The sequence below is a fragment of the Echeneis naucrates genome, chromosome 13 (genome assembly GCF_900963305.1).
Source record: "Echeneis naucrates chromosome 13, fEcheNa1.1, whole genome shotgun sequence".
In the NCBI taxonomy this organism is placed as follows: domain Eukaryota; kingdom Metazoa; phylum Chordata; class Actinopteri; order Carangiformes; family Echeneidae; genus Echeneis; species Echeneis naucrates.
Window position 1 is genome coordinate 24,095,290 of NC_042523.1, and position 13,727 is coordinate 24,109,016.

Consider the following 13,727-nt stretch of genomic DNA (forward strand, 5'->3'; position numbering starts at 1 on the left):
TTTGAGCTGTGTTGAAAGTGAAACGAAGTAAAAACTTTATTTATAAGAACAAAATGCTTTTTGGAAGACTCCTTAAAACATGAAGTACACTTGTTTACCAAAGAAAAAGAGCACGTCATTTTATTCACACTTATTTCTCTAATTTTTTACAGTTGCTGCTAATCATTCAGAAACCAAAAATTACAATAAATAAATACAAATAAATGTAGTTCTGTGTATAGAATGATAACAGTTCTAACTTCAGGGGAATAAACTGGACTGAATCTTTGATGGGAGATTTGAGTTTTTGACAGATTAAATGAAATTGGAGGATAGTCACTATGGTGGATGTCCCTGAGAGGCTGACACTTTAACACATTCCCTAAACGAACAGCCAACTGATCACAGCAACATAAGCTTTAAAAAAATAATCTGGATGTCTGATCACTGAGATAAATTCCAATAATCAACAGTCAGATTATCAAAGTTTGAGCTGTTCGGTGATATTGGACAAATGAAATCAACGACCCCTCCTCTGAGAAACCGTCTTCCATTTTCAATCTTTAACTGGACATTAAATATTGTTTTAGCTGTCTGATGTTTCTGTCTGTTTTTTAAAAATTCTTACATAATCAATATCAACCGCTGAATAATTTCACTTTGAGCTATTTGCAGAATTTTCGCTGTCTGTTCAGTTCAGAGTTGTTATGTTTATATAACTGACAGTCTGAAATATACACATTAACACTGGAATAGTCCTTTAATAAATTTCTTATTTAAATTGAGGAAAAAAAAAGAAGAAAGCTCTTTACTAAATCAGCGAACAGCACCTTTAATTTATATTAATAGGGATAAATAACTCAAAAGAGAGAGAAATCCAAACAAGTTCATCTGAGGTTTTTTTTTTTTTTTTTAAATGCTCTATTCCACCAATTCAAACTCATCTAGTTTCTCTAGAATGCAACATTTCTCTGTAAGAAGAGACATCACTTGGACCTCCTGTCTAATTCAGGCCAGTTTCACATCCACATACAGATGGAAGCACAACACAAACAGAAAAAACTAAAACAAAAACCAAGCACATGCTTCAGTTTTCTTTTTCTTCGGTTGTCACTCTCAGCGACATCCTTCACAGGTTGATCGAGTTATATTTCTAATGTGTTCTCCTCCAGAACACACATCCATCTTTTATTTTGGCAATCACGTGATTTGCTCAAAGAAAACAGAGACAAACCTGAGATAAAGTATGCTGAGCCGTTCAGACGATTTCTTTTAACATCTCACAAAAAATAACAAAAACAAAATTGTCCTTTTGTTTTGATGAGTTCAGGAAAACTGGCAGAATATTAGCAAAGATTCTGACAAAAAGCATGATGCCAACCCAAAGGACATGACCTTAGAAACGCATGGACTTTTGAGTAGCAGGAGGTAGAGGTTGTCTTCTGGTAGCCATCTTTGCTCTGTAGTGTTCTGGGGGTCAGTTTGATTGACAGGTCTCATCTTCGCCAATTAAGAAACGGTCTGTTCAAAGTTGTTTTTGTGCATTGACATTGAGAATGTGCTGCTGTGCCTCATCTGAATGTACACACTACAATCTGTTACCCAGAGTCCCCCTCTATGCCTCCTGTCTTTGCTCAGTCCTGGTTTAATGTTCCGAGCTCACCGTTAACAGTTAGTGCTGCTACAGACTGGCTGACACTTTTCTGTCGTGCCAAACAAAACCAGAGTAGTAAAGATCTCCAAACGCCGGTCAGTCCTTTAGAAACGCTGTGAGACGGTTAGCCGCGTCCAAAATATCACAGTCTGGTTAAGAAAACATGGTAAAAAAGCTCTACATGGTTTAGTGTGTATAAAGGGGAATGTGCACACTGGATTTGAAATGCCCAGCCTGAGGGACCACCCCCAACCCACCAACCCCGAAACACAGTCTGCTACTGAACGGGCACACTAACAAGGTAGACACGGTGAGAGGAAGGAAGCCGTCAACAAAACACTGTCAGGACAAACGCAGGTTCCTTTACATTTCAAAATATATATGAACAAAGTGTTATAATACAGAGATAATGTTTTTATAGACAGTTAGCGGTCCCAAGTCAGGGAGGGGTCCCGGCCCTGGGGGGGCCCAGGGTTAGAAGAAGAGGGGCGGTGAGCCTCATTGGCTGGTTTGGGTGGGGGGGGGCAGGTAAGGGGTGGACACCAAAAGTTGTAAGGCCGCCGCCCATTTGTCTCACTGCCGTTGTTGCCTTGGTAACCCTGATATGGTGCAATGAGGGAGGATCTGAAAGACAGAAGGAGAGTTATTAAAGGTCCCGCATCTAAAGAAAATGGGAACTTTGTGATGTCACAACGAAGCAGACGCCACCCTTGGCCACGCCCTGAACATGGTTCACCTGGATCCACCATCCAGCCTTCGGGATTTTAGATCAGTGAGAAAACAGAGTCAGACGCTGTTTTAAAGTAAGAAAATTTGTGCACTTTTTATATTTAAACGTTTTATTAAATATGGAGATAAAGTTCAGAAAACATGGCAGCACGGCAGCATAGAGGTTAGTGCTGTTGTGCTACAATAACCAGCACCACCTACAACCCAGAAACAGATACAAGCTAGTTCAGAAACATGTCACTAACTTATTTACAGCAGCTGCTGCAGAGCCTTCAGACAGGGAGTCTTACCATGATACTGGCTCGTGACGTTGTTCAGTCTCTTCCTGAGTGTTTGTCCTCCGAGGCTGACCGTCCTCCTCTGGGCACACACACATTATAAAAATGATCACATTTACTAAGATGTGTTGACACAACAGCAGGATAGCCTTTAAATTCAAAGATTACATTGCACATCTAAGTCCCTCCTTTTTCTCTTTCATATATGGAACACTACCACACTTTGTGAAACCCCCCTGTGTGGGGATGACCTGCGTTTCTTACCACTGGGGTTTCCCTCGACGTCATCCAGGAGGTTGGCTGTCGAGTTGGCTGTTCCCAGTCTGGAGAGGATTTAGGTTAAGAACAGCACAGACTCTGGGAGGTGGACTAACAGAAGCTGAGCTAGGACATACGTTTCAGGGAGTTCACATGATCTTGGTGACTTAATAAGACTTAGCTACTTTACAACAACAAACAGGAACGTCGGGCCCCAGTTAGCCAGAGGATACGAATGGTGCTTCAGGAGTGTTCTCCTTTTTGACTTTCTCCTCTTGGTCTTTTCTGAAAATGTTCTGGCGATTTCAAACAGCTTCTTTCTTGTTGCTAAAGGAGATAAATCAGACTTGACCTTAACTAGCATTAACACACCACCCTTGAAGCAGCGGTGGATCGGTGTGTGCTGTTCAGTGCAGACATTGTGTCAGCAGCTTGCACCCCTGAAGCTGAAACTTTAGACCAGGGCCTCCACCCAGAATCTCTGAGCAGAGCACCAGCTGTCAGCTCCAGGCCAGTGCAGCGTTACACATCAACCTCAAAACCTCATGCAGCTGTTTGTGTAGATCACACTTACATTTACCCATGTGCTTAAGTTTGTCTCTGAACAGGGCGTCATCTGAAACGGCCTCCATTGAAGCTGCAGAACACTGCTCACCTGCACACACACACACACACACACAGCAACACTACCACACTGTACACTTTGGCACAGATCAATGACATTAACTGAAGTCGATATGAAGTCCATGGCACATTTCTTTGACACAACCAACAGATATCACAGTGAATGCTCTGACACACAAAGACCAGTATTCAGTAGAATTCGGTGTGCAAAGAAATTGCATATAGCTGAGGCAGAAGAAGCTCAGTGACTGATATCTACCTGTGGAATTCTCCATGCTAGATGAATGACTGGACTTTGATTTCTTTGATTCATACTTCAAGCGATCTAAAAACAGAGAGCAGATGTTATGACCAGTGATGTGAGGATAAGGTGATGAACAAGTGATGAGCTCAGATTTAAAACCTTCCAAAGTCCTCTAGGCGTCCAGATCGATTCATCCTGAGCAGAGTATGATGAGAGGGTGAGACAGTTTAAAGCAGCTGAGGAAACATTTGGATTACTGACAGTCTTGTTTTAGCCGGCTCGTTGAAGCCTGGATTTATGTTTCACTGTGTTAACTGTCTTCACTTAAATGTTGTGTCTTGCTAGTGCAACTTAAATTTTGCTTTGTTTTGTCAACAATTTTTTCAATTCTATTCATTATCGCTTAAATTAAAGGTCTCATATTTACTCTTCTTCTTCTTGGTTTTATCTGAAATTTTGATATCCAAAAGTGTCTGCTTTTCTGTGACATCACAAAGTCCCAGAGGTCCTGACGGCCAGTTTTAAGGTTCGATTTCTGAATCCTGACTGGTTTGTCTGCGGACCGAGCTCTTTGATAGTTTCATTGGATTAATATTCAAGATTCAAGAAGTTACCCTCATAAATAACTATGCAGGGTCCAGGTACAGCTGATCTACAACAATGGAAGCAGGTGCCTTGATCATAAGCTGACAGATGTGAGACAAATGGAGACATGGAATTAATTTGGTCTGAGTAAATAAAAGCAAAAATATAAACAACCACAAAACAACAGCAACATTAAGTTCAATATCAAGTTTACCTTGACTGGCCCTTGATCCCTCAGTACTTGGTTGTCTAGTTTCTTTGATTTTAGTGCTGACACTTTCTGGTGTTAGTGCTGGTTTTCTGATGTTGCTGTGTGGCTTGTGATCATACATTTAGGTTTCATTACTCACACAAAAGATATTCCAAAGAGACATGCATTAGGACTTGAGCATCAAGGCAATTATGGCATCAAAGGCACCAAAAAAATAAATAAATAAATAAATAAAAAAAAAAAAAAAAAAAAAAAAAAAAAAATCAAGAATTTTGTAAAGGTGCCCTTTTTCTTGTAAACAAACGAAATGTTGAAATTCAGCATTACTCACCAAAACACACTGTATCAATTAAGGTGTTTTTAAAAGTATTTTAAATCTAGCACACATTAACGATGCGTTTACTTGCTGGTGGCAAACAGCAAACCTCCGTGGTCGCCTGTTGGATGGTACAGTAGCCCCACCCCCTAACCCCTCCAGTATGTTTCCCTCTAAATGGAGCATCATTTAAAAGAAATTAACATCATGTTGTATTGAAGACTGCAAACTCAAGACTAAGACCATAAACTCATCAGGAAAACGGATGAGGGACATTTTCCCATAGAATTCATTACAGTCTGAATTCTTACTATAGCCAATGAGTTCTCCCAATGATGCGCATGTGCGGTTCCATGTCCTTGGACAAACACACCTTAGAGCTAATAAAAGGTCAGAAACTCCACAGGAAGCTGCGATGACCTCAGTTTTAACTACACCTGCGATAAAAACTAAACTATCACACATTCTAAAGCAAATGTCTTCAAGACCTGAGCATTAAGTCCACTGACCAACCGCGATCAGAGCAGCCTTTGATTGACTGAATCCAAAGTAAACTGCCATACCTCTCTCTAAGGCGATGAGGAACTCGCGGTTGCGCTGCAGTTCTCTCATGAACTCCTCGTTCTGCAGGAACAGTGCGATGCGCTCATCCTCCAAGTACTGCTTCAGTTTCTTGTCTTGCTCTGTGCCGCATGTGGTCAAACCCGGACCTCCGGCGGTGCCTGCGGCTCCAGACCGAGAGCCAGACGGGGCGGTCCATTGGCTTATTGAGGAAACGGAAGAGGAGGATGAAGGCTGCGATAGACTGCTCTGAGAGCTCTGCTGAGGTGAAACCAGAAAGATGGTTATAAAATGAATTCACGTGGTTCTGTTGTATTGATGTCAACCCAGTACAGTATCATCACTGACCACCACAGATTCATTTTCATTTCATTCATTTTCCAAAAAAAAAAAAAAAAGTCTCAGAAGTCTTATTTCAGTACAGAGCTGAGCACACTGTATTGATTCATTCAGCCCCTCCCTGCTCGCTCTCTGACAACAGACCCATCTGTTACAGTTGGACCAGCCAACTGGAGCTTCTCACAGCCATTCATGGTGCATTGGTGGATATTGGCCTATTTATGATTTTAATCTTGTTTGTGATCCTCCAACTGACCTGATATGAGTGGGTGAAGGTTATTTGTTCAACACAAAGTGAAGTTTGTCTATGTATATTTTATTGTGTAATAGAGCACATGCTCTTCAAATCAATCTGCTTCCCAATAGTGTAACAGTGACGAAGATTAATTCAGACTTTATGTTCTGTTTTGGCCCTGGAGCATGTGTCAGGAGTCTAACTGATGTTTTAATGACCAGGAAAATTCCCAAATGTGACTACTGAACATCTGTATGCCAACATTTTTGTTTTTTCACCTGTGTAGTGTTTGACTGCTGAGGCAGAATGCGCAGAAAGTCATCGGGGAGATTTCCGAGCAGAGGAGGGTTCCAGTTCCGGTAGCTCCTGACCTGCTGGTGACCTGGAGGTGGCTGGGCTTCAAATCTGGAAGAGCACAAAACAGCAACAGAGCAGCTCAAAACTTTTACTGTCTGTATTTGGTAGATTATCAGTGACTGCTCCATCTCAAACGACGTTTAATAATTCAATTTAAAATCTTTAAAATCATTTTCTAATAAAAACACAGCAGTGCAAGCAAAGAAACACTTAGAAGACGTATTTCTAATGTTGTCATACACACAAATAAGAAGGGCTTTTTCAATTTTAAGGACATTCTGAAATTGTTCAGAACCGGGAGTCAGAAACAAGCCTTGAGTTTAACAGATGGATCCAAGAATTGCTTCTACTCAAAATTCGGAAACCCCTCTGTGATGGATGGAAGGCATTGTTCTTCAGCCCTTCACTGCTTTTTGACAGTTCCATTATTGCTCCATGGTGTCATATTTTCTTTCTGCCACTATGCATACTTTGGAGCTTTGACTATCTAATAAACAATATTCAAAAGACAGTTGAAAAAAATACTGATTTCTAGAAATCTATACAGCTACTGGATGGACAGCGTTCAGGTGTTTCCACCTACAGTGCAGGCCAAAAGTTTGGACACACTTTCCTATTCATTTGAATGAGAGGGTGTGTCCAAACTTTTGGCCTGTACTGGATATATTAAAGTCACAAATGTATCTTAAAAATCAAATACAGAAACACATTTGAAGCCTCAGGATCTTCTGCTAGGTGTCTGGTCCCTCTTTGCTTACCTTGGTGGGGGTGTTGGTGGGGTTTCTGGGTATTTCCTGTCATAAATGTGCATGTCGTATGTTGGTGGAGAGTAAACTGGAGGCGGCTCCTCATCTGAACTGTCAGGTTCCAGTGTTCGCTCCAGAATCTGCAAAGAAGCACACAGTTATAGTTTTGTTTCAACCAGACGTTCACAGAGTCCACAGACGTGGACTGTGGTCAGAAAGCCGAAGCTGAAGATTGTGAAACCTGCATCTCTGTGAGCAGGAAAATTTCAGTGTCAATAGCAACAGCACATCAGGCCGGACTTGAATTGGATTCCTAATTTGGGATTGCGCCCTTGGAACCCCACCCCGCCAATCAACTGACCTCTGCTGGAATGCTGTCATCTGAATCTGAACTGTCGTCTGAGCCTTGTCCGTCGATGCTCATCTGGAGCAGCTGGTCAATGGTGGCGTCCACAGCTCCATTGTTGGAGCGCAGCACGCACTCAATCACCTCATAGTCCATCGAGGGGAACATGGTCTTGAAGTCCTCCATGGCCTGGTTGAACTCCAGGCGTCTGACCTGCCGATTGGGTCTGCTGTTGTTGAGCTGTCCCTGTCCACCTCCACCCCCATTGCCACCGCTCCCGCCCCCACTTCCACTACTTCTGGAACCTCCATTGCTGCTGCTGCGTTTGAAAAGGCTAGTCATCCTCAGCGCCTGGCTGCCTCAGGTGCTGCCAACCTACTGACAGGATGGCTCTACCTTCCGTCACCACCAAATAAAACCACCTCCACTCTTCAGTCTCTCTTGCTTTCCGCTTTGTCTCCCACTCAGTTTCTCATTCTTTCACTAACATGGTAGTCTTCTGATCTGAACTCAGAAAAACTGGAGTTTTTCCATCCAAAAGTTATTTGTTACTCAGCAGCATCTGGCATGATTGGCTGGATTACAAAGGTGTGTGGGTGTGTGACGGTCTAGCAGTGACAGAAATAAAGGTCCAAGTTTCTGTCACCAGGTAGATATTAGAGTCAAAATCCACCAGGGAAGTCACATCGCTGCAAACTCATCACCTACAGAGAGGAGACATACACAGCGTTAACAAGAGCCAGGAACAAAGGTTGTATTGTCCTTCAATTAAAGCTGGGAGCTGCAGGTTCTCCGTTAGGAGTCACTTAGTTCATGTGGAGAGGCATTAGTTGCTGTATCACAAATACACAAGCTGCTGAGCCAAAGAAACCTTCAGCATCACTGACAATCCATTCAAATTCACTCACAAACAGGCTAATGAAGACATCCAGACCCTCATCTGTATTTACAGAAACTGGGTAATTTGAGGGAAGTAAGGGTGGCGTCACAAAGTCCCAGAAGTCCTGAAGGCTGGTTTTAAGGCTCAGTTTCTGAATACAGGCTGTGAACATTTCTCTGTGGACTGAGCCCTTCACTGGATTAATACAGAACCTGGACCTGATTTAGAATCAAAGACCACATGGAGGTCTACCTTTAGCATCTACCTACAGATCATATGGACATTTAGTCAGCCACACAAACAGCACGCTGCTCATACCTCACACAGCCTTTCCACGTTATAGCTCTGGTTTTAGGACCAGTCTTTGTATACAGTGCGATCAGAATATGTGTCAGGAGTTTTACATCAGTTTACGACAAACTGCCTCTTGTCTGTTTACAATCAGCTCTGTGTGTCAGACACAAATCAAGTGGACAACAGTTTTCAGGGCTGGGGTAGAGGTGGACGTCCAGCAGGGACAGGCCTGAAAGCTAAAGGAAGCACAGTCCCGATTTCTATTATCCAAAAGATGCTAAATGCCCAAACAGGAGAGGCAGCAGTGAAACACTTAAAAACCAACTGTACTGCAGTAAGCAGTCTGATGCTCCACATTCAACTTTGTATCCTATCAGTGGATTTTAGCCTCATTCTGCCACAGACAGAATGTGTTATTGTGTATGTGATACCAGGTCTTGGCCTTGCATGCAGACACACACACACACACACACAGACATCCCCAACATCATATTAATCTGCACCTAAGAACAATGCTATATTTAGCACCCAATCCAGGCCTCTCAGTCCACAGACTGTGTGTGTTCCTGCATAAGTGTATGGGAGATGGTTGCTTACTGCTTGTAATTAAAACAAAACAAAAACCAGCTCCTGGTACCGGACCAGGAAACACATGCGCTACTGTCAGCTCTGGACTGTACTTGTCTCAGCCAGTTACAAGATGGTTGTTTTGATTCAGAGCCTCAGATGTCATTTATCACAGTTCCTAACGAAATCGACCTCCAAGCCATTAAATTCCTATCTGGTTATTATCTCTGATTTTGCTGTGTGCATGAGTGTTGAATCATTGTGGATGTCTAATCTGGCCTCACCTGTTGCCCAGAGAACGTTAATCTGTAGTTCAGTTAATCTCATGATGATGGCAATGTGGGTCTGTGTCACTGCTTTACTTGTGTCGTTCAGAAAACAGCTTTTTGACTAACACAAAAGTTCGACAACTATAAAACTGATGCATCACTGTAAAAATGCAGGAATCCATTTTTCACAGAAACATGTTAGTGTAACTTCTATGGTTCAATGCAACAAAACTTTCTTAAATTAAATAAAGACAAGACTGAGATAGTTTTCAACCCATCTCATCCCATCCCTTTTTTTATGTCTGGTGAGCAAATATTCTGTGCAGGATAATGTGCCATAAAAACAAACTGTTACCCCATATTAGATCCCCCACCCCAACCCCAACATCAATTGTTCAAATATAATTCATCAACCACATACATATACATCTTGATTAACTGTAAAGCTCTTAGGCTGCCTCTCTTTTTACTGACTGTTGACCAACAGGCATTCATGTGATGTTCTCATGCTGTGAATTCAGAAGTCAGCCTTTTACACATCCTCTTTCTCTCAGAATAACTTTAAAGTTTCAGCATTTTTGTGTGTTGATTTCAAATTGACTTCTTATCTTGTTGCAATTTATGTTGTACTTGAATGAAAATGTTCTAAAAAGTCAGGCTTGTCAGGCAGATTTCTTTTGATGCTTTAAAGCTGTCTGAATACTGATATGAAACAGCCTTGGGAAAGAAAGAAAGCAGACAAACAAGAAACAACACAATTTAAACATCAGATGCAGTTTCTCTGCTTGAGAATCACAGAACTGATGCACAACAGAGGCATCACCAAAATATCCCACTTAAACAGGATAATACGCACCTTGCTGATGATTCACCTACAGCACTAAGTATAACACCCTGACAGAGAGCCAACATAGGTGACAACTGAAGGCTGAGACACAAAAGTCATGCAAATGACTCAGACACACAACGTCAGGCTGATAAGAGCCGCTGTAGCCAGATGGAGGTGTGATGATTGGAAACAGGCATTACTGGAGTTGTCAGAAATTGTGCTTCATTAAACAACAAGCAAGCAAAACAGTGTTGCTTGCTCTCATGCTCTCATGAGGAGGGAAATCCACCTTTTCGAGCATGGGGGTCAGGTGACAACAGATTCAACTTTATGGGGGAAAAAAAACCCACAAACATTATTCTTTGGTCCTTTCCCCTTGTCCCCTGGGCAGGCCTCTTAACAGTACTTCCTCTCAGGCAGTGTGCCATTCACATCAAGCTTCACCATGAAATGATCGTGTTTAAGTGAAATCTGCAGACTGTGTGAGAGGAAGTGGGGCCCAAATCAGGGCAACAAATTTTCCTGAGTTTCCCCTGAGGATGATAAAATCTTGAGGCAGAATTGTACACATGTACATTAAAATACATTGGCTTTATGTAGATATTACTATTATATGTAATGTTCTTCTGAGATAAACTATTTGATCCTTTAGACATCTATTGATTGATCATGGCTACATCAAGACACCACTCAACTTATCTTAAAACTAGACAGATATTAATGCATCAAAGCTGATAGGAAATAATAATAATGATCCCATTTTATTTGTGCTCCCCACTAATAGTGAAATGGACATTAACAAATAACTTTTCATTTACTATTACCATGTTCATGGTTGTGTGTTCTGCTGCTGCATGAAAAGCCACACAGTTTGAATCCAACTAGTAAAAATGCTGGTGCTTTTAGAGGGTTATTAGCCAGATGTTCTCCATGGAAGCAATAGCAATCCAAAGCAGAGCTGAAAGGAGGTGGAGATTGCATTTACATTCACCAGCAGGACAGAAGGCCAAACCTGCTGGATGTGTGTGCTAAAATCAATTTAAAAAAGGCTAAATATTTCATTGTTGTGTTAACTTGTTTCTTCTGCCACAAAATGTGAATAATTATCAGTTATTGCTTGTGTACATGCTAGCTGTTTACTCTAACACAAGACAGAAAACATCACGGCTTCGTAACTGAAGCCACAAGCCTTTCTGTGGAGCCAGCCACTGCCACAAGCAGCAAGAGTTGTTATATTCCATCCTGCCGTTGTCAGTGTCAGCCGGCAGGCAGCGAGCCGTTAACTTATTGTCATACCTTTATTTCTACCATGTGGTCTTTGATTCTAAATCAGGTCTTGGTGCTACATTACCAAAGTTAAAGCATCAAAGATCTCACTCCACAGAGAAATACTCAGCCTGAATTCAGAAACTGAGCCTTAACCGGTTGTCAGGACCTCAGAAACTTTGTGATGTTGCACTCACAGCCGAAGCCTGAGTGCAGTCCATATGGACCACCAGAAAACCAGAAAATCTTTCAGGATTTATTTGTTTGTTTGTTTCTGACTGAGTGTTTACCTGAAATCTGCTAAATCTTTATTTGCTCAATCAGAACACAGGCCAGCCAATCTGAGCTTCAGAGAGGAGACTGAAAACTATGTTGGAATGGTTTGTGGTTCTTAAAACTACAAACATATCTTCTTATGGACACCAACACTCGACAAAGATGAAACACAAGAATTGTGTTGTACATGGGACCTTTAACATAGTTAAAGTGCTGCTAAATGTCAACAGTTTCCCCCCAAATGTTTTGGTGATTGTGCTCCAAGTTTATTGATGTCAGTTAACCTGATAGATAATAAAAACACGACGAGGGATTTAATTCAAGGTGACAAGATAATCGTGGTGAATCGCGGGTTGTTAAACTTCTGCTGGCCTGTTTTTGTGTCCGTGTGCCGCTTGGATTTTACACAAAGAGCGTTTAACCAGAAGACAACATAATTACAGAATGTCAGCTGTTGATTTACACAAAATAGTGTGTGTGCATGTGATCAATAACGATGCTAACATGCTAACGGTTCTCCTCACCCGTTACAACTCACAGCTGTCACCCCCCAATGTCGTAATTTGCCCTATTTAACCTAGTTTTTATTTTATTTTTTTTAAACACATCACGTCACAACATTGACTTCTCAACATTAGCTCCTGCAATCTGCGGGAGCTAATGTTAGCATCGGCCTTTTGTCAAACTAGGTTCAGCAGCGGTGTGTTCGTACTTCCAGCTACCGTTAACTAATCACAGCCAGGGACAGATGTAGCCCCAAACCGCGGGGAGGAGGTGTTTGGAGTGGGGGGTGGTCGACAACAAGGCCTCGGTTAGAGATTCAACACACATTAGTTCTGAGTAAAAGATAAATAAATAAATAAAGTATCTTACATGTGACGGATTTTAAATATTTTAAAATGACAGGATGATTCGCCGTGTTGGTGTTAGCAACTAAACTAGGTTTAAAGCTAGGAGTTAAAGCGGCGTTCCGTCCCGGAAAATAGTAATAATAAAAAAATAATAATAAAGACCGCATAAACGGAAACGTTACTCACTGACGGCGGCTCACGGGGCTGGACAGAACGGATTATACCCAGTTTGGAGATGTGTCGACAGGGAGCAGAGCTGAGCAGCCGCACGGCGGATTTTAGCATCGTAACGGGAAGCAGACGGCTCCTTCCCCCCCTCAGCGGCAGACATGACAGTCCCGTCACCGACACCGGAAGGACCGCTGGGAGAGCTTCACAATAAGAGCCTCAAAGACGGTGACGGAATTCTTCAGTCATTAATGCATCTAAAATTCAAAGACGCATTTTTTCGACTTGATAAATGTATGTGTATGTTGTATGTGTTATTCATTTTATAATGTTATAGCGTGAAATCATGCGCTGGCTGTATCTTGAGATACATTTTTTACGTTATATACAAATTTATCGTGTTAGAACAAGAAACTTTTCGTTTTTTAAGTTAAATTAAGGTAACAATTCTGCCAACTTAATGCGCTTTGACATCACAAGAATCAGATTAAAACAAAAAAAAAAAAAAAAACAAGCGATCGAGCCTTCTCATGTTACTCCTGAGGTTTGGATCTTTATTTACAAAAAAAAAAAAAAATTTTAATCATATTTTACAGATTGTTTGTTTTATATGCGCTTTAAAAAAATAAACCATGACCAGAATCCTCACCGTGGTAATGTTTTAGTTTAGAGATTTAAGCTCATAATTTGATTTAAAAGTATGAGCATTAAAAAATAATAATTAAAAGTTTATATAGAATTGCAACAAAAGTCCCAGAATCCACCACTCTGTGGCGGTAATGCGCCATTTTGTTTTTGGTTGCCAAAAGAGGTGCTGCAAGGGGGAGGGGTTTAATAGTGTTACCATGGCAACGGCGGTGACGTC

General features: G+C 41.5%; 1 protein-coding gene across 2 annotated transcripts; it reads right to left on the reverse strand.

Annotated features, from left to right (window-relative positions):
- Positions 1–815: 815 nt before the first annotated feature.
- Positions 816–13,029, reverse strand: cuedc1b (CUE domain containing 1b). 2 transcript variants are annotated; one of them, XM_029517493.1, is made up of 11 exons: positions 12,881–13,029; positions 7,478–8,166; positions 7,129–7,256; positions 6,292–6,418; positions 5,442–5,697; positions 3,782–3,847; positions 3,473–3,553; positions 3,132–3,225; positions 2,905–2,963; positions 2,653–2,722; positions 816–2,257 (listed from the first exon to the last, which is right to left on the reverse strand). In XM_029517493.1, coding segments are annotated over exons 2-11 (1,209 nt in total). In that variant the 5' UTR covers positions 7,805–8,166; positions 12,881–13,029; the 3' UTR covers positions 816–2,256. The 2 variants fall into 2 exon arrangements, with proteins under 2 accessions (XP_029373353.1, XP_029373352.1); XM_029517492.1 differs by having other exon boundaries at positions 5,442–5,700.
- Between the last annotated feature and the right edge of the window lie 698 nt (positions 13,030–13,727).